General features: G+C 43.4%; 1 protein-coding gene across 8 annotated transcripts; it reads left to right on the top strand.

Moving 5' to 3' along the window:
* The first annotated feature begins 309 nt into the window (after nt 1–309).
* On the top strand, nt 310–23434 carry LOC106584307 (protein ECT2). 8 transcript variants are annotated; one of them, XM_014169400.2, is made up of 26 exons: nt 310–534; nt 4966–5128; nt 5277–5356; nt 5965–6060; nt 6720–6902; nt 7573–7662; nt 7799–7906; nt 8907–8980; nt 9125–9252; nt 9404–9519; nt 9900–9962; nt 10690–10915; nt 11895–12019; nt 12994–13113; nt 13227–13295; nt 13378–13488; nt 13703–13799; nt 14082–14163; nt 14299–14377; nt 15665–15784; nt 16584–16722; nt 17691–17845; nt 18600–18707; nt 19856–19996; nt 20651–21008; nt 22443–23434. In XM_014169400.2, exons 2-25 carry the CDS (start codon nt 4999–5001, stop codon nt 20993–20995), a joined length of 2985 nt encoding a protein of 994 aa, XP_014024875.1. In that variant the 5' UTR covers nt 310–534; nt 4966–4998; the 3' UTR covers nt 20996–21008; nt 22443–23434. The 8 variants fall into 8 exon arrangements, with proteins under 8 accessions (XP_014024875.1, XP_014024872.1, XP_045562098.1 ...); XM_014169397.2 differs by having other exon boundaries at nt 9122–9252; XM_014169398.2 differs by having other exon boundaries at nt 320–534; nt 4970–5128; nt 9122–9252.
* Nucleotides 23435–23943: the final 509 nt, after the last annotated feature.

Genomic DNA, 23943 nt, shown 5'->3' with positions numbered 1-23943 from the left:
CCAGGGAAAAGCAGTTGATGTAGGCCTGTACAGGTATTGTCTTGAAGCCTTGCCTGTGTGCAAGTCTGAGAAAGTTGATTTATCTAAATTAACTTGCCCATGTTTAATGAGGGCATTCTATAATAGAAGCGGACCATACATTTGAAGAATAGCTGATGAAAAGGTGTGAATAACTTCGTAGCCAACCCTGTGCCCACCGAGCGCCTATGCCCTGCGCAGTGCCAGTGGGCATTGTAGTTTGAATCCACGAGCCAATCAGAAGCCGCGCAGTGCTTATTCAGCAGGCTTTTCCATTCTTGTCCAATCAGATTACAGACGCCTTGTTTGCTTTGCTTTTTGAATTCAGATTGAGCGAGTTGACAGATTTATCCACGCGCAAATATATATATTTACTTTTTAGAGACGGCAATAACCTACAGATAGCTAACATTGTCAATTCAGTTAGCGCAGCCGCTAGCTAGCTAGCTGAACTGGTCGACTAGCAAGTTTACCACTGTCACCTGCAATTATTATTTGTTAATTCCGAAGGTTTATGTAAGTCTCAACATTTGTTTATTTTCCAGCAACCATGTTTATTAAGTACTGTAGTTAGTTAGCTTGCACACTAACAACTTTAGCTAGCTAGCTAGTTTTTCATTTAACTAGCAAACGTTAGTAACAACACGTTGTGTAGGGTAATGTACAGTAACTAACGTTTACTCAGCCTGGTTCGTTTTTGTAAAACAACCAGTTAGCTAGTCTTTGACGAGGGTTTTTGACTGTACGTTAATGCAGTCATAAATACACTGGAACTTGTGTTGTTTTGCTAGTTAACGTTACATAGTTAATCAGATGTTGCTAACTGGGGTCGGGACGTCTGTTACGTTAACGTTGTTACGTCTGGTTTGTAAAATCATTTTCTGGAAATGTTTTTTAAATGCAACATTGGTTTTCAATGGTATGACAATTTTGTCGTTAGAACTGAAATTCTATAAAGATTTGTGATATAACATATTGTGTAGTGGTATATACATCTGAAATGAAGTCATATTTTGACAGAAATAGCTATATTTATCATCTTGACCAATCCATGGTTTAGTATTTGGCTATCAAAAACATTTCTATGTATGGAGAACATCTATCTTCCTTTTTAGTAATATTTGTTTTTTTTCTTGGAGAGACTTGGAGAGAGAACCTCTTATCTTACTTTACCATAAGATTAATGGCAGTATTCTGAGACCATAAGCCATTTTTTATTTTTGTCTTCTTTTGATGTGTAGGGGGGGACATCATCAAAGTTATTATTTAAAGTATTTGGTTGTCCATTTGTGCAGAATGTTTCCCTTCCCAAATCTCTGACTTGTCTACCATGTCTGTTTGGCACCCCTTTAAGCCCAATGTTTCCTTTTTGCAACACTTCCAAAACTACCTCAATACTATAGTCTTTGAGAAGTAACAAACATCAAAATGAAAATAGACAGTCTGGGAGAACTGAAAATTCCAAAAACAATGAATTTAGCAATATTGATTTTGTAATTTCTACTTTGAGCATAAGAATTGGCCATGGAAAAATACGTTGAATTGAAGGAAATTAGCTTTAAAAAGCCAAAATTCTCACAGTTCCAAGACAGAATATATACTTAGAATCGCATCAAATTAGCTTTAAAACCGCAACATTTTCTTTCAGCTCCATGGAAAAATGTGTAGAATTGCAGGAAATTAACTTTAAACTGCAAACATTTCTCTAAGCTCCATTGAGAAAATGTTGAATTGCAGGAAGTTGGCTTAAAGATGCAACATTTTTCTTCACCGCCAAGATGGGAAGCCTTGCCGACCATGCCCATCTTATCTAGAAAAAAACCCTGAATAAATCCTTGCCTTGGGTACCAGTGTGGTCTCAGACAAGTTTGTAACGTTTCAGAGGTTACTAATACAACAATGTAGCCTAGCGGTTAAGAGGTTGGGCAAGTAATCAAAAGGTTGCAAGTTCGAATCCCCGAGCTGACTAGGTAAGAACATCTGTCTGTGCACGTGAGCAAGGCACTTACTTAACCCTAATTGCGCCTATAAGTCGCTCTGAATAAGAGAGTCTGGTAAATGACTAAAATGTTCATTTTATAGTTTAAGACCTGTACAGGATGCAATTTAAGAGACATTGTATTTTTGCAACCGTGGGTCTCGCAGGGTTAAAGGTGAATGTCTAAATGTTTTGAATTCAAATTCATCTCCAGCACCACCTCAACATACATTTGAAGTTGGAAGTTTACATACACCTTAGCCAAATACATTTTTAAACTCCGTTTTTTACAATTCCTGACATTTAATCCTAGTAAAAATTACCTGTCTTAGGTCAGTTAGGATCACCACTTTATTTTAAGAATGTGAAATGTCAGAATAATAGTTGAGAGAAATATTTCTTTACGCTTTTATTTCTTTCATCACATTCCCAGTGGGTCAGAAGTCTACATACACTCAATTAATATTTGGTAGCATTGTCTTTAAATTGTTTAACCTGGGTCAAATGTTTCGGGTAGCCTTCCACAACCTTCCCACAATAAGTTGGGTGAATTCCTTGACAGAGCTGGTGTAACTGAGTCAGGTTTGCAGGCTTCCTTGCTCACACACACTTTTTCAGTTCTGCCCACACATTCTATAGGTTTCAGGTCAGGGTTTTGTGATGGCCACTCCAATACCTTGACATTGTTGTCCTTAAGCCATTTTGCCAAAACTTTGGAAGTATGCTTGGGGTTATTGTCCATTTACGGCCAAGCTTTAACTTCCTGACTGATGTCTTGATTTTGCTTCAATATATCCACCAAACATTCCTACCTCATGATGCCATCTATTTTGTGAAGTGCACTAGTCCCTCCTGCAGCAAAGCACACCCACAACATGATGCTGCCACCCTCGTGCTTCATGTTTGGGATGGTGTTCTTCGGCTTGCAAGCCTCCCTTTTTCCTCCAAACATAACGATGGTCATTATGGCCAAATAGTTATATTTTTGTTTCATCAGACCAGAGGACATTTCTCCAAAACGTATGATCTTTATCCCCGTGTGCAGTTGCAAACTCTAGTCTGGCTTTTTTTTTGGCGGTTTTGGAGCAGTGGCTTCTTCTTTGCTGAGCGGCCTTTCAGGTTATGTCGATATAGGGACTCGTTTTACTTTTCGCACCAAAGTACGTTCATCTCCAGGAGACAGAACGCGTCTCCTTCCTGAGCGGTATGACGGCTGCGTGGTCCCATGGTGTTTATTTGTGTACTATTGTTTGTACAGATGGACGTGGTACCTTCAGGCGTTTGGAAATTGCTCCCAAGCATGAACCAGACTTGTGGATGTTTACAATTATTTTTCTGATGTCTTGGCTGATTTATTTTGATTTCCCCATGATGTCAAGCAAAGAGGCACTGAGTTTGAAGGTAGGCCTTGAAATACATCCACAGCTACATCTCCAATTGACTCAAATGATGTCAATTAGCCTATCATATGCTTCTAAAGCCATGACATAATTTTCTGGAATTTTCCAAGCTGTATAAAGGCACAGTCAACTTAGTGTATGTAAACTTCTGACCCACTGGAATTGTGATACAGTGAATTATAAGTAAAATAATCTGTCTGTAAACAATTGTTGGAAAAATGACTTGTCATGCACAAAGTAGATGTCCTAATCGACTTGCCAAAACTATAGTTTGTTAACAAGAAATGTGTGGAGTGGTTGAAAAACGAGTTTTAATGACTCCAACTTAAGTGTATGTAAACTTCTGACTTCAACTGTATGTGAAAATGGGGTTTTTCTTTTTTGTAGTAAAAAATGTGTTTCCAATGACGACATAAACCAATTAGTAGGCAATGCCTACTCATAATTGGTTAAAATCACAATGCACACTTTTTTACTACAAATCCTAGAAACGTGCCATTTTCACATGTTAATGTTGGGGTGGTGCTGGAAATGATGAATATAAAGTTCAGCATTTTTAGAATTTCCCTTTTTTTAAGGATGTGGAAAATGACTGTACCTGTTTAGCAGGGCGTGTCCAACGTTGGACGGTATGCCCATAATCAGTAGAAGGTTCAAATTAGGAGGACCTTGAATGCATCACTGAGCTTTGCCCAATAAATAATCGAATCCAATTGTTAGACACTACCACTCCCAGTGTTTCCCCTATATTCGTTGCCACCACTTCAAAATATATAATAAGAAATCAACTACATAAACGACTAAAACCATGTAGAAAAGATAATGGAGTAATGTTTTTAATAAGGTAATATGAGGTCTAGCAATCACTAAAATAAAAACTAGACAGTCGAGGCAAATCTCCCCCTTATGAATTTGTTTGGGTCACTCAGATAGCAAAAGAACACCGCATAAGCCATGGCAAAATGTGTAGAATTGCAGGATATTAGCTTTAAAACAGCAAAATGTTTCAGCGGCAAAGAGGACAGGCTCAAATTTTGGTCGCAGACTGTGCCATTGGCCATGCCCCCCCACGCTAACTTTGTCACCACTGAAGTAAAAAAAAAAAAAAGAATCATAGGGGAAATGCTAAACATCAATGTCAATGTTTGGTCGCACATGCTTCTTTCTATTTCTCGTCTGCGATAGCATGGTGCCCATATTGCAAGGCTGATTAGCTAAAACAGACAGGTGTACGCTCAAAGCGAACATACCACATGGAATTCATGTTTGGAATTTATTTGTAAGGAAGGTGGTTGCGTCTAAGCGACGTTTACCATAACCTACTAATTACAACCGTCTACCAATTACGGATATACATTCAATCCTGGTTTAAGTATCACCAGGCAGATTGACAGGTTGGCAAATAACTCGCAAGGTGGGTAGCCTATATGTTATAAGACCCGAATTCCACTTGGGTATAACATGGGCTACACACATTTTATTTTCATCATTTCTCTTCCAAGAGGTTTGGCATTTGTCACCTCACTCTCTCTCCTCAAGCTCTGATTTGACTAACTTTTGATTGTTTAGACAGGATTGTGCCACCATCCGTGTCACACTTCCATGGCTGACAGCAGCATAGTTACTTTGGGGATGGCTCGGAGCCTGCTGCTGGACTCCTCTGTGTATGACTCCAGGATGGCTGAGAGTGCTAAGGATGTATTCCTGGGTTTGGGCTCTGAAGACATGGAAGGTAAGAGTTTCACCCTTCTCTCAATCAGTGTGATATTAACTGCTTTTTACCTCAGGCTGTCACTCAAAACAGGAAGGACTTCGTTTTATGATTGCATTCACATTTCCTTTGAGATTCACTGTGCCCTTGGTCCTCTATTCCCTTGTAGAGATGCTACCTCGGGTCGAAACCAGAGTTGTTCTTGTAGGAGAAGCTGGCAAAAATGGAGCACTTGTCAAAGCAATGCAGGTACCGTGCCATAATGGTTTGAGCCCCGTTGTATGGGTTGTAATTGTGGAAACATCATTGCATTATGGTTTGTTGCGTGTGATTGTTTTCATTTTGTTTTTCAATGAGTACAGTGAGTATACAAAACATTAGGAACACCTGCTCTTTCCTTGACATACACTGACCAGGTGAATCCAGTTGAAAGCTATGATTCCTTATTGATGCCACCTATTAAATCAGTGTAGATGAAGGGGAGGAAACAGGTTCTTTGTCTGTGAACGTGAAGCTACGGCACAGGGCTCAACTGTAGGAATAAAATGGGTTCACTCTCGAGCGACCGAGAAGCTTTTCGATCTGAAGGCTGCTTTAAATTATCTATTTTGTGTGCCAATCTGTAGTAGTGGCACATTCACTGACAGCTTAATCAGAGGGGGAAGTCTGCTGAGTGAATCGACAAAAAAGTCGACCTGCTGCTTTCAACTTTATTAATTTAGCAGAACTATCCCCCCGGATAGCGTTTGACATTTGTTTGAAGTCCTTGCCTTCTGGGTTGCAATGACACAGGCCCGTTGTTCAGAGAATTTGTCAGTTTGGTGTCGCCAGCTTGAGGTCAATGCTTCATTTTACAGGCCGTCAGAATAATGGAAGTCCCAGTGGTTAAGATTAAAGGAGGAGAACTGGGTGCTGAGACCGGAGAGAAACTGATAAAATCTATAGTCAATATGGTAGGTCTTTTTTCAGGCTTGGATTGTGTTGCATGCTTTAATCCATCAGGGGGGGTCTCTTTGCATGGGCAATCTCAAGGTGATTGGTGTGTAGCTGCAGCAGTATCCTCACAATTACCGGTAAATGTCACAGATTTATACTGTTATCACCTGGTGTCCAAGCTTAGATGTCTCTAACAAAATGATCTAACACGTTCACGCTGTTTATTCCTTTAATGCTTTGTCCTCTGATGTATGGTGCCAATAATTCTGTGGGGATTATGTATTTTATGAATACGGTTTACAGGTATCATACATAATTTCTCTCTTCAGCTCAATGATCTCTGATTTATATAGGCTGTGTTCTTGATTCAATTTCTGCTCGACTGAATTTAGTGAGTTCAATCGAATCAAAATAACACCATCAGAGTGAGCACTGGAAATTGTTTCATGCGGCATTGAGCAATGCGATGGTGAGCGTCGGTCTGTCTCTCTGCAAATTAATGAACGGCTTTCAAGTACCTGAACTTCAATGTTTACCGTTTGCTCTAAACTCACCTACTTTAAATGTATCACTCATATTGCAATATAATATCATGATTATCAAATTACTCCTTTGATATGAAAGGGCTGCTTGTGTGTCCCTACTCACATTAACAGCAACCTTTTTTAATCCACAGGATATCAACGTGCCTTGCATAAAGACCGACAATGTCAAAGAGTTTGGAGATGGAGAAAACACAGAGTTTGAGACGGTGTTCGTGCTCACAGACTTTGCCTCTCCTGACTACATCTATCTTTACAAACATGACAACCGGATCGTGGGCCCCCCGGTTGTTCTGCACTGTGCGGGACGAGAGGAGGTAAGGACAGGAGCAAATCACTCCTGAAATATACTCACTCACTCTGGGATGGCACTCGCAGTGCTCGGCTGTGGATCACTCCTCGCCGGTTCAAGATATGAGGTTTTGACTGTTATGGTGCAATTTAGCATCTGCCTGCAACGGGAGATGAAGTAAAATATGGCGGAAAAGTTGTGCTTTCAAGTTTAAATAGATTTATATGATGGGTTTTGATTGTTCCCGTGAACCCTGAGAAATGCATCACTGTTGTCTGGGTCTAAGCAGAGCACCTGCTCAACTCAGTCAGATTACTGGGGAAGATGAACACACCCTTGGCCACAGATCACTGCAAACCTCACCAGTCACCTCTCCAAGATGAACGTAGATCTATGAAGGAATGCATCACAGCTCTAAAAACTGAAAAGGCTTAAAATATGGCCGTATTCAGAATGAGAAATGATCTCTGCATCAATCCCCTTATCTACAGAGCCTGGTAACTTGGAGATCAACAGAACACACACATACTTACAAATGCATAGGCCTTTCATACAGCTTTGCTACTGACCAGTAAAGAACCCCCCCAAAAAAAAAAGTTTTTACTGATAAAAGCAGTGGAGGAAATTATGCATGAGCAGTGTTTCCAATATCTGAGATTTATAAGAACCATATTGCTTGTTTTTGTTTCCCACAGCCCCTGCCATTTTCCTCTCGTCCTCTATACTCTACCACCATGCTCAACTTGTCGCTGTGTTTCACTGGTTTCCGCAACAAAGAGGAAGTTGTAAGTGGAATGCGTTCAAGCTGATTGTCATTACTTGTAGCACTACCAAGTACCAACATGTCGGTTTTGTTTGCTTTTTAATGGTAAGAGATATGTGTTGGTGCCAAATGTCACTCACTGCCTTTAACCCCTGCAGAAAAACCTGGTGAATTTGGTGCATCACATGGGAGGCACCATTCGGAAGGACTTCAGCACTAAAGTCACCCATCTCATTGCATACTCCACTCATGGCGAGAAATACAAGGTTTGTAAAACACCCCTAACCTTTCCTCCCATCTGGAAGAGCTCATGTATAGACCTAATCCATGTGATTTATTTTCTTCCCCACATGACATTTCATTTGCTGACTGAAGTTTTTGTTTTATTGATTCTCAGTGGTTCTGTTCGCTTTTCTCCAGCCCTTCGTTTTCTGAGTTGAAAGCTCAACTTGTTAAGATGTTTTGCTCCAGCACTTTAAACAGGAAAAGTAGCCTAGCTCTCTTAACAGACATACTGAGACATTTTACATTGGAAAGTGAGTACTTAACAGAGTACAAGAATGAGATCCGTTTCAATACACATGCCTTTTTTCATCCCTGGCTTTGAAGAAGTGTTTTACCTCTTGCAGTACTTGGCACACAGCCTGCAGCTGTTGTAAAAGAGGGCCAAACACCTCAATCCTCTTTTTTAAAGAGTAGTTTCTGTACCATACCGGGCATAAGAGGCTGCTGAGGGGCTGGAACAGAGCAAATGGAATGGCATCAAACGCATAGAAACCATGTGTTTGATATATTTGATACCATTCAACTCATTCCTCTCCAGCCGTTACCACAAGCCATACACAAGCCCCCCAATTATCCTGTGATACCGGGGTATATCATATTGCCGGCAGTGCACACAAGGGCCTCTATTTCTTTCCTGACGTAAAAAAAAAATGAAATAATGCACAAAACAAATGTAGGCAGCATGGATCTTGATCCAGGAGGGGATTGTCTCTGCTTTAACCAAGAAGCTGGATCTTGCAAGTTAGCCACTTAGTTCTCAAACCAAATGCATAGCTGGAGCCCTGATCTGAAGATAACTTCCTAAGATGTGCCAAATAAATTGACTTCTAGTTATTAACAGTGGCATCCACCGAGCTTTAGGGAGCCCCCACAAAAAAGGTACTGTATTGGAAATCGTACTGTCTGTATTTCATAATACCCCAGTATGTGGTATATACGGTATACCTCCTAATATGACATACCTCTCTGTGTCTCTTCTAGCTTGCTGTGTGTATGGGGACACCCATCCTCACCCCAACATGGATCCATAAGGCCTGGGAGCATAGAGATGATGTGTAAGTATCTCCTCACGCTACAGACAATGGCCAAAGCCAACTGCATGCCCAGTCCTCATTGTGGTCTTCACGTTCATGTCTGTACATCAATGTATACTATTATGTACATGTATGAGGGCTGACAATCACCTGTTCTTACAGTAGTTTCCATGCTGGAGATGAAGAGTTCCGCACCGAATTCAAAGTTCCCCCCTTTCAAGACTGTGTGCTGAGCTTCCTGGGCTTCTCAGACGAAGACAAGACCAACATGGAGGAAAGGACAATCAAACATGGTATTAGCCTGAGGTCTTACATTTTCAGTATTTATTTTTTGTTCTGTCATATGTTATATCTAGGCTTTACAAAAGCTACTCTGCAAGCACATTATCCTCACTTCTATTATGGAGTACTTTTGGAGTTTCTAGAACTTTGTGTTTCTCCAAGGTGGCAGCCACCTGGAGGTTGGTGATCAGAAGTGCACTCACATGGTGGTGGAGGAAAACTCTGTCAAGGAGCTGCCATTCGTACCATCAAAGAGACTGTACGTTGTCAAGCAGGAGGTGAGCACTTCAATGTAGTAGGTGTCAGCTTACATCACCGTACTGGTGGGAGGCAGACATAAAGATAAAATATTTCCCAGATCAACAGTATGTCTGACTGAAGCATAATACCTCAAATTCATGTGCCTCAAATTCATGAATTTTCTAATACATTGGCATTGTCAAGTCTGGGAAAATGAGCCTCGTTGTTTTCTTCTAAGGAGTATGTCAAATATGCATTTCTATTTAATGTATTTGGTTGTATTGATTGATAAACTCTTGCCTCACTTGGATGATCAATATTTAATTTTCCTTTCGACTCGACATGCAATTTGAGCAGAGATAGTGAGCACTGGTGTTCCCCACCTTGTATCAATACTATTTTTCTTTGCTTGTTCAAGTGGTTCTGGGGAACGATACAGATGGATGCCCGAGCAGGAGAGTCCATGTACTTCTATCAGAAGGTAAGTCCTGTCTGTCAATCAGATTCATCCTCACAATGCCCCTACACAAACCTCTATACAGTGGAATGGACACTGCTAAGATTCTATAAACTGTGTCGCGCACATTCTCACGAGTCTCCCTCTTTGGAGGGAGTGAAGTGAGTTTGGGAAATAAAATTCAAACATTTTTCACATACAAACTTTGTCCGAATCAAAAAAAGCTCCCCAAAAATAGGATGATCCCTGTGATGGAATGTTTATTTTGATTGGCAATGCTCTGCATTTTTCAAAGTCCATGTTTGGATTGTAAGAGAAAGCGTTCTTGGAAAGCATGTTAACGTTTTAATCAAACTTATATAAATCTGAGTATTCACAATAATCGCAGTATTGTGTGCTTGTAAACCAGAGGAGGCTGCTGAGGGGTGAACGGCACATAATAATGGCCGGAACGGAGCAAATGGAATTGCATCAAACACCTGGAAACCATGTATTTGATACCGTGCCGCTGATTGATTGACACTTATAAGTGTAATTGCTTTGCATGTGCAAACGGATGATAAACTAGGTGAAATTATGGCTTCACAAATCTCATCACAATTCTGAACCTCTTCCCTGCAGCACTTAATCGAGCATCTGACCAAAATACGTGAGATTTTAGAGATGACTTTCCACCACAGTGCCGTCCTTCTTTTTACACACATTTTTCTTCTTACACCCTCATCTGACATGCACATGTTTCTCCTCTCAGATGGACAGTCCTGTGCTGAAGAAGGCTGTGTCCCTGCTGTCCCTCAACACACCCAACAGTAACCGGAAGAGGAGGCGTCTGCGGGAAACCCTGGCCCAGCTCACCAAGGAGACGGAGATCTCCCCCTTCCCTCCACCCCGCAAGAGGCCTTCTGCCGAACACTCCATGTCCATGGGCTCTCTGCTGGACATCTCCAACACCCCCGAGACCTGCAAGGCCCTGGCAGGTGAGAGAGGAGTCACGGTCACTCATCAGCCACACATGTCATGACACAGGGCTGGTAGCACTGGGTGTTAGCCTGTCAACGGTGGTTAATAAGCGCCTCTGGCCTCGTTAAAAGTTAATGGAGGCAAAAACAGACAGGGATTATAGCATCATTAGTGTCTCATGTCAGCTGAAATCGGAGCCCTGTCATAGACTAAGGAGGCGGTCACTGTTTGTTGCAGGAAGAACCAGCACGCTCTGCTATTCTGTTTGAACTCCCCCTAAAGAGACTGAACACCCTGTCTTTCAGAGCACAGTGTAGAGAGCAGCAGGCGTAGGAGGTGCTGTGCTGAGGCCAACAGGCAGAGGAGGATGAGTGCCAGGGAGATGAGTAGGGGGACAAAGAGTGGCCCTTCCACTGCATTAGCACCGCCACCCCTCAGCAGGATGCAGGGACCCCAGAGGCCCCCATGGGCCCTCAGGACAGGGAGTGTGTCCTCAGCCAGCCCAGTCCCCAGCCACAGAGACTGGGGAGGGTTTGTGGAGGGACTCGTCACAGGAGTCAGTCTGTCTCAGCGAATGCCAGGAGATGAAGGGTCACTCAGTTGAACTGTCACTGTGGGGAAATCCGATTTGGCATGATATTAGAAATTATATAAGAACTGTCTAGATGATCAAAGTGGTGCAAGAATAGTAGGTTGAGCCTTAAAGCCTGGAGAGTTGACTGGAGAGTTGAGGATGAAATTATATGAAGGAATGGAGATTATATGAAATGCATTTGGTTGCGTTCTGGAACTATTCTCACTAGCTAAGATAAAAGCCCCAAGTCTTCTGCAGAGTAGCCTTCACTTTGCATGTCAGAATCTCAATTTTCTAAACTATGAGAGACGCAGGAAGTCAAAATAAGTTCAGAAGTTGTGGGTAGTCAAAAGAAAACAACATGTTTTTCCCCACTGTCTCAATCAATATTCACCTCTTGACCATCCCTGGCTCTCTTCCAGAACATTCCCGGCCCTTGAAGAGCTCTACACCTGCTGTCCTGAAGCAGTCGGCTAGATGGCAGGTCTCCAAGGAGTTGTACCAGACAGAGAGCAACTATGTGGATATTCTCACCACAGTCTTGCAGGTTTGTCACTGTGGATGTTGGGCTCACTTAGCACCACTGGGGCTGCTAGGATCCTAATCAGGCTGTCTCACTGGTGCCTGAGTCCAGTGACCAGTGGGGGAGAAAATGAATAGGATTGTGCGCATCAGGACTGTTAGCCAGCCAGGCTCCCACTCACACTGCAGAGCTCTCTCCTGCTCATCGACCCAAATCTCAGGCCTGTCCTCGTCTCATCGCTCCTATTCTCACATCTCCCTCCTCTGCTCGCTACAGCATTACTATGATACCAGTAGAATGAAGTTGTTCAGCAAACCTCACTACCATATTTCCTAAACGGTGCAGTGTACTCTACTTTTCCACGTACATCACCTTGTTCTCTTTCACCCTGACCCATGCCCACTCACCCCCACTCGTATGCAGTCACCAGTAGTGTCCTCTCTCTGTCCCATGCCCATTGCACCATGCCAGCCCAGGAGACAGATGGCCGGCTTCACATCGGATGGTCTTTAACACTGACTGCTGACCCCATGTCCACTGCCCTCTGAAGTCAGCCCATGAACTGGCCTGCCAAGAAGTGGGCTTGAATACCAATTATCCCATTATGATTCACACATGTTGGGCGCTTGTTAAAATGTATTTTTATTAGAAGGTAATTCCAGGCCATTTTGAGCCTTTTGATTATACTTTTTTACAGGGAAAGCTGAATAGAGCTTTACTAGATCAGAGGACTTTTTAATGGGAATCATTTCTTGTAGTTTATTAGGGGATGTATTTTCACTGTTTGTGAGTTTTCTGTCTTTGATAAGATGATGGGGAGGCAGGGTGGTCTTTTATAATTAATACATACCTGCCCTCTAAAATGATTTGACTTCCTACTTTTACGAACATTCTCATAGAAATATTCAGTCTGAAATGGTGAAATGGGGGTGTATGTATTGATTTAAGGGAATAGTGGGCTAAGTCTGAGTCTCACCTGAAACGTCTGTTCCTTTTAGCTGTTCAAAGTCCCTCTGGAAAAGGAAGGCCAAGTTGGTGGACCCATTTTGGCTCCGGAAGAAATCAAGACTATCTTTGGCAGCATCCCAGAGATCTTCGATGTACACACCAGGATAAAGGTGGGCACTTCTCTCTTTGAAATGTCCCAAGATTACCTGATCAAGACTTTAATCTGCAGTGAAGTCACCTAAACGCCCTCTGTGTCTCTCTGCTTATTGGGTTGATTTGACAGGCTGATCTGGAGGAGCTGGTCATGGACTGGTCTGAGGACAAGAGTGTCGGGGACATCATTCTCAAATACGTGAGTATAACAGGCCTTTGTTCTGAATGTTGTATTGAGCCATTTTGGACATTCTCACTCAGTTCCTTTCTCTGTCCGTCAGTCTAAAGACCTGGTGAAGGCTTACCCGCCATTCGTCAACTTCTTTGAGATGAGCAAGGAGACCATAGTGAGGTGTGAGAAGCAGAAGCCAAGGTTCCATGCTTTCCTCAAGGTACGTGACCTCTGAGACGATGTACATTTGTGTATACATCCATGTAAGTGTAGGTTTAGAAGTTACCATATGCCTCATGCTAAAGGTCATTCATTGCTTGTCTCTTTATGTACAGTAAACTTGAAGAAAATGTCTGTGTTGTGGATGTGAGTGATTGCCTGTGTGTGTAAGTAAGCCGCAACAGTTTTTTTTTTTTTTTTTTTCTTGCCTCCAGATCAATCAGGCGAAGCCCGAGTGTGGGCGACAGACGTTGGTGGAGCTGCTGATTCGCCCTGTGCAGAGACTGCCTAGCGTCGCCCTACTCCTCAACGGTAGACTACACCACGCGCACACAAACACACTTGACAGCCAAATCTTGAGCAACATAGTACATATGTGGCATGATAGAAGTACTAACTGTAATGCATTCTCCTCACCTGCATATGAAGAGAGTGCTTGATTTCTGACTAAAATGTCACAGGAAATACTGATAGATGCTCCTCGCCTTTATCCACAGTTGTGTTATAAATCTGTTGTTCATATCAGTTGTTTGCCCTTGGCTTTTCTCACTGTTTTATTAATTGTCAATGTTCATTGACCCATCTATCTTGCAGATATTAAGAAACACACTGCCTGTAACAACCCTGACAAAATCACTTTGGAGAAGGCAATCGAATCACTCAAGGAAGTTATGACGTGAGTCAACTGTGCACCACCGGCCATGCATGAAGCATTTTGTTGTAATTAAGTTAAAGCCTCATCCATTAGCCATGCATTTACATAAAGTGATTGTAGCATCAGTTGGCTAACAGAATTTATTTGACCCCCCAGTCACATAAACGAGGACAAGAGGAAAATAGAGGGACAGAAGCAGATCTTTGATGTCGTCTATGAAGTTGACGGCTGCCCTGTAAGTTGTTTGTGCATTTCTTCACTGGAATGTGGCACGCTTTGTTGAGCCTCTAATCCGTTAATGGCTTTACTTCAGCACCATAACGGCTAGGCCTCTCCCATAACGGCGTTAATGGCTGTACTCCAGCACCATAACGGCTAGGCCTCTCCCTATGCGTTAATGGCTGTACTCGAGCACCATAACGGCTAGGCCTCTCCCATAACGGCGTTAATGGCTGTACTCCAGCACCATAACGGCTAGGCCTCTCCCATAACGGCGTTAATGGCTGTACTCCAGCACCATAACGGCTAGGCCTCTCCCATAATGGCGTTAATGGCTGTACTCCAGCACCATAACGGCTAGGCCTCTCCCTATGCGTTAATGGCTGTATTCCAGCAACATAACGGCTAGGCCTCTCCCTATGCGTTAATGGCTGTTCTCCAGCACCACAACGGCTAGGCCTCTCCCTATGCGTTAATGGCTGTTCTCCAGCACCACAACGGCTAGGCCTCTCCCTATGCGTTAATTGCTGTTCTCCAGCACCACAACGGCTAGGCCTCTCCCTATGCGTTAATGGCTGTTCTCCAGCACCACAACGGCTAGGCCTCTCCCTATGCGTTAATGGCTGTTCTCCAGCACCACAACGGCTAGGCCTCTCCCTATGCGTTAATGGCTGTTCTCCAGCACCACAACGGCTAGGCCTCTCCCTATGCGTTCAGCCCGATATCCCTATTTATTTCAGCTAATTTCCACAGGATGCATTTTTCGCACTGTTCACTGCACATTTATAGCTTGTAATTCATGGATTATTGCGCTGGAGTTAACTTGATATTGTGTGTGTGGAGAGAATTTGTGTAGAGCTGTGTGTATGTGTGAACCAAACGACTTTTCTGCGTGCCGAAGTCCTCTTTTCAGGTGATAATAGTGGAGATGAGTTGGTACTAGAGGGAGTGAATTAGTATACCTTTGGCTCTGGGCTGTGAGTATAGCTCTATTTATCTTGATTTGGATAAGCAGAGCATCCAAATGAATAAACATAGTTTGATGATAGGGTTTTAAAGGAATAATGGGACTGGAAATGGAAATTCCTCCATCAGCCGTGCAGTGAAATGACCAATCTGTAGAGTTAGACCCATTAATACCAAATATGGCGCTTTAAATGAGGCCTGTGATTGAATCATGAAGCTCTCTCTGGTGACCGTGTTTGTTTTTGTTTATTCACGAATGGTTGGTGGATGTCTTTTTGGTTGTGTGATATTCATCCCGTCTCGTCTCTCGCTCGCTCTCTCGCTCTCTCCTCCTCAGGCCAACCTGCTCTCGTCCCACCGCAGCCTGGTCCACAGGGTGGAGACCATCGCCCTGGGAGACAAACCCTGTGATCGAGGCGAGCACGTCACACTCTTTCTCTTCAATGACTGTCTTGAGGTAACGCCCACATCAATGAAGTAATACCAACATTGAAAACCTGCTCATCTGACACTCCAGCCAGGCTCAATGATATGCTGAATATTTGAACCCTGGTCAACATTTCACCGTATTGACTAGTGATGCCCAGACATGGCTTTAGATGTTATAACTTTACAATACACTCAAAACGCCCTCCAAGTTAATGCCATTGCTCATTTGAGAAAATCTTGCCCGTCCTCTATCCCCCCCCCCACATTATGAAATCTTTGGGACTTGAGATGCTAAGAAAATGCAAATTCAGTAGCAAAGAGCCCCACTGGCTGATTATTTATGTGTGTGCAATCTATCGTTGCTGACACAGCTTCTTATCTGGCTCCTAATTAGTGAAGTGTTGCATTAGAATGGGGGTTAGCAATCAAACCCAGAATGGGTGTGGGCGAGGCGGCCTGATTCAGGAGTGTCAGAGCAGCCTGGTAATGAGCATGGGGAGAGCAGGGGCTGCGCTCTTTAATTATTCATTGATTGGCTCCTCTGTATTCAGATCTCCCCTACCCCCAATAGATATCACCATGTCTTCATGGGACAGACCCAACCCCTGCCTCAGCCCCCACACAGGCCAGTTAAACACATGCTAATGACTGGGACCGTTTACCTTTTATAAAAGCCCTATCGATTTGTCACAGCTTAACCACTACCTCCCCTGACATGCATACATACATGCATGCATACATGCATACACTTCACTTCACTTGAGAGAGAGTTTAGGTAGGGGTGAAGGCTTGAGGCTTCCATACTTCAACTGTGTCTGTATTTGCAGATTGCCCGGAAGAGACATAAGGTGATCAGCACATTCAGGAGTCCTCTGGGCCAGACGCGACCTGCAGCCCAACTCAAACACATCACCCTCATGCCTCTGTCCCAGATCAGGAGGGTCCTGGACCTGCAGGATACAGAGGGTGTGTGAGCCCCAGCCCCTGGCATGTTACCTACCTACCTACCTACCTACCTACAAAATCAAATGCTGTTAGTCACATACACAGTTTACAGCAGGGATAAAAGGTGCTAAGAAATGCTATGTGCTAGCTCCCTCAATGCAGTACATCAGACAGTAAGGTATAATAAAAGTCAAGTCAAAAATGAGAGGTTGTAAACATAGTAATAATGGACTGTATTACACTGTGTTTAGAAATATAAAGTGGGTAGTGTCTTGGTCACGCTGTGGAATACATAGTATATAATAGAACAGCAGCGTTGTCTGTGTGTGAGGGTGCGTGTGTTTGTGTAAGGATTGGATGTGTGGGTAGTCAGTGCAAGTAATCTAAGGTGCCGATAATGAGGTGGAAATAGTCTCTAAGGTGCAGGTCTGTGTAGGGAGACGGCTAGGGTTAGCTGTTCAGCAGTCTGATGGCCTGCTTACCTACCTACCTACCTACCTACCTACCTACCTACCTACCTACCTACCTACCTACCTCAGTGCTTAACATCCATTACTAAGCAACATGACCACTCCTTGTTTGTGCTTCTTTTGGGTCGATACACATTCCCTGAGCAGGTATATTGCTCCATTCCGTTTTCCCTGTATCGGGAAATGTTATTCATAAGCATACTGGATAGCCTAATATTTGGAGTCAACACTGACTGAAATGGCAGCCCAGACATAATCAAGCAAACATCTCTCCTCTCTCCCACTAGCAGTGACTCAGCTTGTTTGGCCTTGTAATGGAGCTCCTAGGTTTAATTTCACTGTCAATATGTACTATAATTACAACCAGTGTATGTTGATACACCAGAGATGGCCCTCTATGCGTCTTAAAGAGAAATGGGATGCATGTTTTTCAACAATTAGTTTTGCCAGCTACACTATTGACATTTTTGAGTGGTTCAAACCTTGCTCATTTCTCTCTCTTTCTCTCTTCTCTCTCAGATTGCCATAATGCCTTTGCCCTGGTGGTACACCCGCCCACGGAACAGGAGAATCTTCTCTTCAGCTTCCAGCTGACCACTGAGGATACGGTGAAGTCAACCTGGCTGAAGATGCTCTGTCGCCACGTAGCCAACACCATCTGTAAGGCTGACGCGGTGAGAGAGGCAGAGTGAGACAGTGGTCCACTGAGCCGCTATAGGCTCATCGGGTTGGGTTGGAGGGCTCCTCCTGAGAACACATGTTGCCTGTCTGTCTGCTCCTCTCATTAACACAGCCAGACAGGCTGGAGCGACCAAGGCATCCCTCACCGGTCTGTTGTCCTCGTGTAGAACATGGTGTATGGACTCTAGAGGTTGATGAGGACACAAATGCAATTATTTAGGCCAGTTTTAGTACACTTACATATCACGTTGCGTGAGTGGCCTTTTTGGTAATTTCAATCCTATTAGATTGTCCTCTGTGGTTAAACTGGAAGACAGATTAATGTAATTAGAAGTTGAATTGTACTAGAACTAACACTAAAGACATAGATGGGTTGTTTTATCTCTCCACAGGTCTTTTCACTGATGTAGTATTAGAGCTTGAATGAGGAAGCTAACTAGTAATTGGCTGCCCGGAGACAGACTTGTGTTTCCCATAATAATTAAAAACAGGCGTAATAAGCTTCGGAGGTGAGCCCAGCCAGTCCCAGCTGTCAGGAGTGAGCTGTCCACTAGGTGGTGACGTAAACCTCTACTACAGGCTGGCCTTGCTATCTTAATTGATTCACTGGCTCTCTCCGCACCCTGAATACCAACCAGTGAGCTCCAGCTGCATGTAAAAACAGACAACAGTTTCTCACTCTATGCATTTTGACAGCGAAGCAGAATGGGCTGGAAATGTATTTATACTTGTTTCTATTTTAAACAGGAAGATCTAATTCAGTGCACTGAGCCTGACTCTGTCCAAGTGAGCACAAAGGATATGGACAGCACGCTGAGTAAAGCCTCTAGAGTCATCAAGAAAACTTCAAAGAAGGTAAAATGGTCTCCGAATTAGCCCATCTCTCTCCTGTATTCCACACAAGCACATGTTGGATATTGGACAAGCTGACTGTTAAACAGAGCTATTTTCAAAATCAAATCAAATTTGATTAGTCACATGCACTGAATACAACCGGTGTAGACTTTACAGTGAAATACTCACTTACGAGCCCCTAACCGATAGTGCAGTTTAAAAAAATACAGATAAGAATAAGAGATAAAAGTAACAAGTAATTAAAGAGGAGCAGTAAAAAAATAACAATATATACAGGGGGTTACCGGTACAGAGTCAATGTGCGGGGGCACCGGTTAGGTGAGGTAGTATGTACATGTAGGTAGAGTTAAGTTAAAGTGACTATGCATAGATGTCAATAGAGAGTGGGGGGGGGGCAAATGTGAATAGTCTGGGTAGCCATTTGACTAGATGTTCAGGAGTCTTATGGCTTGGGGGTAGAAGCTGTTTAGAAGCCTCTTGACCCTAGACTTGGCGCTCTGGTACCGCTTGCCGTGTGGTAGCAGCGAGAACAGTCTATGACTAGGGTGGCTGGAGTCTTGACAATTTTTAGGGCCTTCCTCTGACACCGCCTGGTATAGAGGTCCTGGATTGCAGGAAGCTTGGCCTCTGATGTACTGGGCCGTTCGCACTACCCTCTGTAGTGCCATGCGGTCGGAGGCTGAGCAGTTGCCATACCAGGCAGTGATGCAACCAGTCAGCATGCTCTCGATAGTGCAGCTGTAGAACCTTTTGAGGATCTGAGGACCCATGCCAAATCTTTTCAGTCTCCTGAGGGGGAATAGGTTTTGTTGTGCCTGCTTCACGACTGTCGTGGTGTGCTTGGTCCATGTTAGTTTGCTGGTGATGTGGACACCAAGGAACTTGAAGCTCTCAACCTGCTCCACTGCAGCCCCGTCGATGAGACTGGGTGTGTGCTTGGTCTTCTTTTTCCTGTAGTCCACAATAATTTCCTTTGTCTTGATCACGTTGAGGGAGAGTTTGTTGTCCTGGCACCACACGGCCAGGTCTCTGACCTCCTCCCTATAGGCTGTCTCGTTGTTGTCGGTCATCAGGCTTACCACTGTTGTCATCTTGACATCATTTTGAGTCTCAGGGTGGTTTTGAGTGTTTGACTATTTAACCCCCAGGTAACGAGAGCGTTTTCCTTCACCAAAACACCCAAACGGGTAATCCAGAGAGCCTTCATGGCCAACAGCACCTCCGACGACAAGAGCCCTGGCCCCAGCTCAGAGAACATGATCCATGTTGGAAGCAGTGCCACCCTGTCAGTAAGTTCATCCATCTACCCGTCTACTTCAAATGTCCAGGCCTTGAACGAGGTTTGTCTAATCAAGTCGAGGCATAGTGGGGCATAGTGCAAGATAAAAGAGCAATGGCAGAAGAATCTTGAGTCATTTTAGGATTTTGAGATGGGTACTCTAATTGCACCATGTACCTTGTTTTTCTCTGAACATCAATTTGCTGCGCTCTCCAAAGCATGGTCCTGAAAGGGTTGTGTAATTAGGTGGTTGTTGACGTATAATGGTGAAATTGTTGTTCTGCCAGTGCAAGCCATTTTCCTTTTTGAAGGAACGGCTTCAGTTTTTCAATTAATGATGACACATGACTGTTTTGAACTTTTGTCCTTTTTTATTCAGTTTAGCTATTTATTTCTTGTTATTCTAACTGCGTCAGTATTGATGTCAGGCTTTATTTTAACTCGGAGTCTTTTTCGGACCTTTTCTATACTTCCTTTTATTAGAATGGAAAAGATGAGTCATACAATACTAAATATTTGAAGAAAGGTACTGCACTCAAACTTTGCTATTAAAAAGGGATTTTAAGTGCAACTTGATGCAGTAGTGTGATATGCAGAGTCTGACCTATGAGTTGACAGGGTCTCTCCCATGGTCTGTGACTCATGCTTTGCTCTGTGACTGTAGATGGCCCGCTCCACCTCAACATTCAACCTCAGTGGTTCTACCAAGAACTCTGCTGCTGCTGTGGTGCAGCGCTCTAACTCCCTGGACCACCCACCCTGTCCCCGCCTCCGTGTTCCTGTCTGTATTCTTACCCCAGACCCAACCCCTAGTCCAACCTACCCCGAGGAGACCCCACTTAAGCCCCAACCCACCCCCACCAGGCCCCCTTACTCTGCCGGCCCCCCTACCTGGAGGGTCCCGTCCAAAGGGAGGCTTCCCCCTGGGGCCTGCAGGGACCTGCTGGTCCCCTCCTCTGACCCCCACAAGGCAGGCTGCTTGAGGCCCCGCAAAGAGACCCTCCTATAGGCGGCTGACTGACGTGAGCATCACTATGCTGGGTTTAATACCCCTTTTCACTCACTGGGATAGGTGGTGGCTCTCTCACTGACTAACTCCTCATTCCTGGGCAGTGGTGGCTCTCTCTCTCCGGCTCTCTGTGGGCTCCCTCCTCTTGTCTCTTATCTGCTGCACACCTCACTCACTCAGCTCCACTAACATCAGCTTGCAGCGCCGGGCAGATGCTCACTTTTAGCTTTTACATTAGCCCTCTCAATCCATTTTGGAATAGGGAGGAATGTCTTACAGCAGCGGATGATTTGTTTATGATCTATGGCTTTTAAAACAATAAATGTGTTGTGGTGACAGTGATTTACATTTTTCTCCCACTAATTAAAGAAATCCAACATTGTGTGCAGCATTATGCTTTAGCGTTTGGTTGGACACGCCAGGCCTTTTGACAATCTGTCACTGGGCATTTGTGAAACAGTGGCTTCATGTGTGTCCTGACTCTCCTGTTCTGTATGTCCTCGCTGTGCCGCTGCTATTGATCCCACGCCCTCAAAGTTAAACCGTAATGTCACCTCAAATCTCATTAACCTGACTGGGCCCTGTCGAAGTGAGAATGTGTTATGGTGGTTATAGCAACAAGCAAACGGTGAGAAGGTGCTGGTGCATAAATTGGGTTGCTATTCAGGCTGGCCTTTACTCTCACTCTGGCTTTAGCCGGCCACAGCTTTACTGAAGGAGGATACATGACGCACACCTGTTTACGCTCCTACGTTCGTTAACACTCCGGTCTCCATAGGGTAGACTCTTAATGAGGGTGAAATATGTATGCATATTAACCAGCCAGACCTTGTGGTTCCCCGGAAATCACCCTGCTTTTATGCAGCAGCACCTTTCATATTGGCCTCCCCAAGTTGCCCCGGTAACATATAATCAAGGTTCCTTTTCAATAGATCTGATTCATCCACAGTAATGAGCAGCACAGGGACAGAGAGAGGAAACCACGTCTTTACAACATGGCAAAATGTTGAATGGTTTTGGAAGTTGGGGGGAGTATAGTAATATTGTATTGGCGTCACTCGCTCGATTAGTTCAATGCCAACATTTGGCTAGGAAGGCAGACTGGCACTGGGGAAAGCTGAATGTAAAAGTAATTAAATGAGACTTCCATATAAAACGACCTTGTATCCTTCACAAAGCACTTCCCACGAGATTGCTTTTGCGGACCACATGACAATCCATCTTCGTGCCGTGGCTTTTAAAGGTCCACCAGGAGTCCCAGCGTGTACATGTGATCAGAAAGCCCTCATTTTGAATGACTTAAGTGCTCACTTGAGCATTTGCTCATCTCTAACCCTTCAGTGTAACTCATTGTCCTTAAACTAACACTCGAGGGGTCGTTTCTGTTTTGGAACCCAATCAATTTCCTAATTTAATTAATGTCCCTGTCCTGTTCTGTTCCCTCCAGGTGATGCACTCTCCCTCCATGGTCAACCTGCCGTCCATGTTTGAGAGGAAGTACCACACGTTCAGTCGCTCCACATCCCACCTGTTCTGATTGACTCTTAGAGGAGAGAAACCCAGCAAGCTGTTCTGCACTGTGCACCACTCACTGTAATTCAATTAGCTCACCTCTCGGCAATGTTACTGCAGATTGGCACATCCTGTAATTGTTTAATGAACGCAAGTTCATACAGATAATGTCTGACTTGGAAAATGAAAGATGGATACTCTTGTGTTTACTTACGATGTTACAAGTTGACCTCATGTCTTAGACATTTGGGAACATTTGATTAACATCTATAGGTACAATATTCACTGACATATTTTCTGTATTTTTGTCGTGGAGGGATATAATTCACTGAATGATTAGCCAATAAAAGTGTAACTTTGTTTTTTGGGAACAAGCCTGTTGGCTTCACTTACTATAGTTTCCAGCTTTTATAAAGCTCTTGAAATGTTTTTACTTTTTGATATAAATGATCAGGATTAGGGGAACAAAAGCTACTGTTTGCTGTTTTGTAAGTGAATGTTTTATGTTGTCAAGTGGGTATGTTTTTCAGGAGGGACTAGGGATGATGTTGCATTACACTACATTTATTTTCCAGAATCATTTTATAAATAGTCTATATAAAAATCCTCTTGCTATTTATGTGTACATTTGCCTCCCTTTTGTCTGTCATTATAATTGTTCTGATTTACCTCTTGGCATAATTGTCTTCCACTATGTGTATTCCATACACTTACACATGATCCAACGGTAAGCTTATTTCTGGTGGGTTATTCAGTTATAGGATGTTGTTCACGACTTCTCTTACCAACACATGATGAATAGAAAAAATTAATAATTATCTCCCATTCATCTGTATTGAATAGTGACTATTATTATGCAAAGTCACTTTATTATGGTTTGTAATTGAATTGTTTTACTCAATTTTAATAAAAATGCCCTATATTGAATGGTGCGGGTTTTTTTAGGAATAGAAAAACTAACATGCATCTTACGTCCAGAGCAAAGTCCTGCTCTATAAACAATGCAAGAGAAACTTCATCCATTTACTTATTCAGTCAGTTACTTTTAATGTATTATGTCCTTGGTGTATTATCCTCCTTAATTAGGGGAAAAAGTGAAAATCTGAACCATGTAGACTTCTGCAGAGAAATGCACAGAATTCACTTTGCACATTACCATGAAGCAATAAATTGCTGCCTGAAATGAATTTGGAAAATGTTAACTGGATGCCATTTGCTTGACCTAAGCATCCTTTGACCCCTCTGTTCAAGTGTTGTTCTGAATAGCACACTAAAGCAAGACATGGCAGCAATTTCTATTGTCTCCATTTGAGCAATAAATGTACATTAGCACAAAGCAATTTGTCTGTGATCATGTGTAAAGCAATGCGTGAAAATCGTCCTTATTTGGCACTTCCTGCTATAGCTACTGGCCTATTAACGTTCAGGTAACTCAC

This window comes from Salmo salar, chromosome ssa23, assembly GCF_905237065.1.
Source record: "Salmo salar chromosome ssa23, Ssal_v3.1, whole genome shotgun sequence".
Taxonomy (NCBI): Eukaryota; Metazoa; Chordata; class Actinopteri; order Salmoniformes; family Salmonidae; genus Salmo; species Salmo salar.
The sequence above is the reverse complement of the archived record's forward strand: the minus strand, read 5'-3'. Positions and strand labels throughout refer to the sequence as shown.

Excerpts from the sequence above, each read along its gene's own strand:
- LOC106584307 (XM_014169397.2), top strand. The coding sequence starts at position 4,999 with ATGGCTGACAGCAGCATAGTTACTTTGGGGATGGCTCGGAGCCTGCTG. Across the intron at positions 5,129-5,276 it reads GGGCTCTGAAGACATGGAAG|AGATGCTACCTCGGGTCGAA; the intron begins GTAAGAGTTTCA and ends ATTCCCTTGTAG. Across the intron at positions 15,785-16,583 it reads TCTTCAATGACTGTCTTGAG|ATTGCCCGGAAGAGACATAA; the intron begins GTAACGCCCACA and ends CTGTATTTGCAG.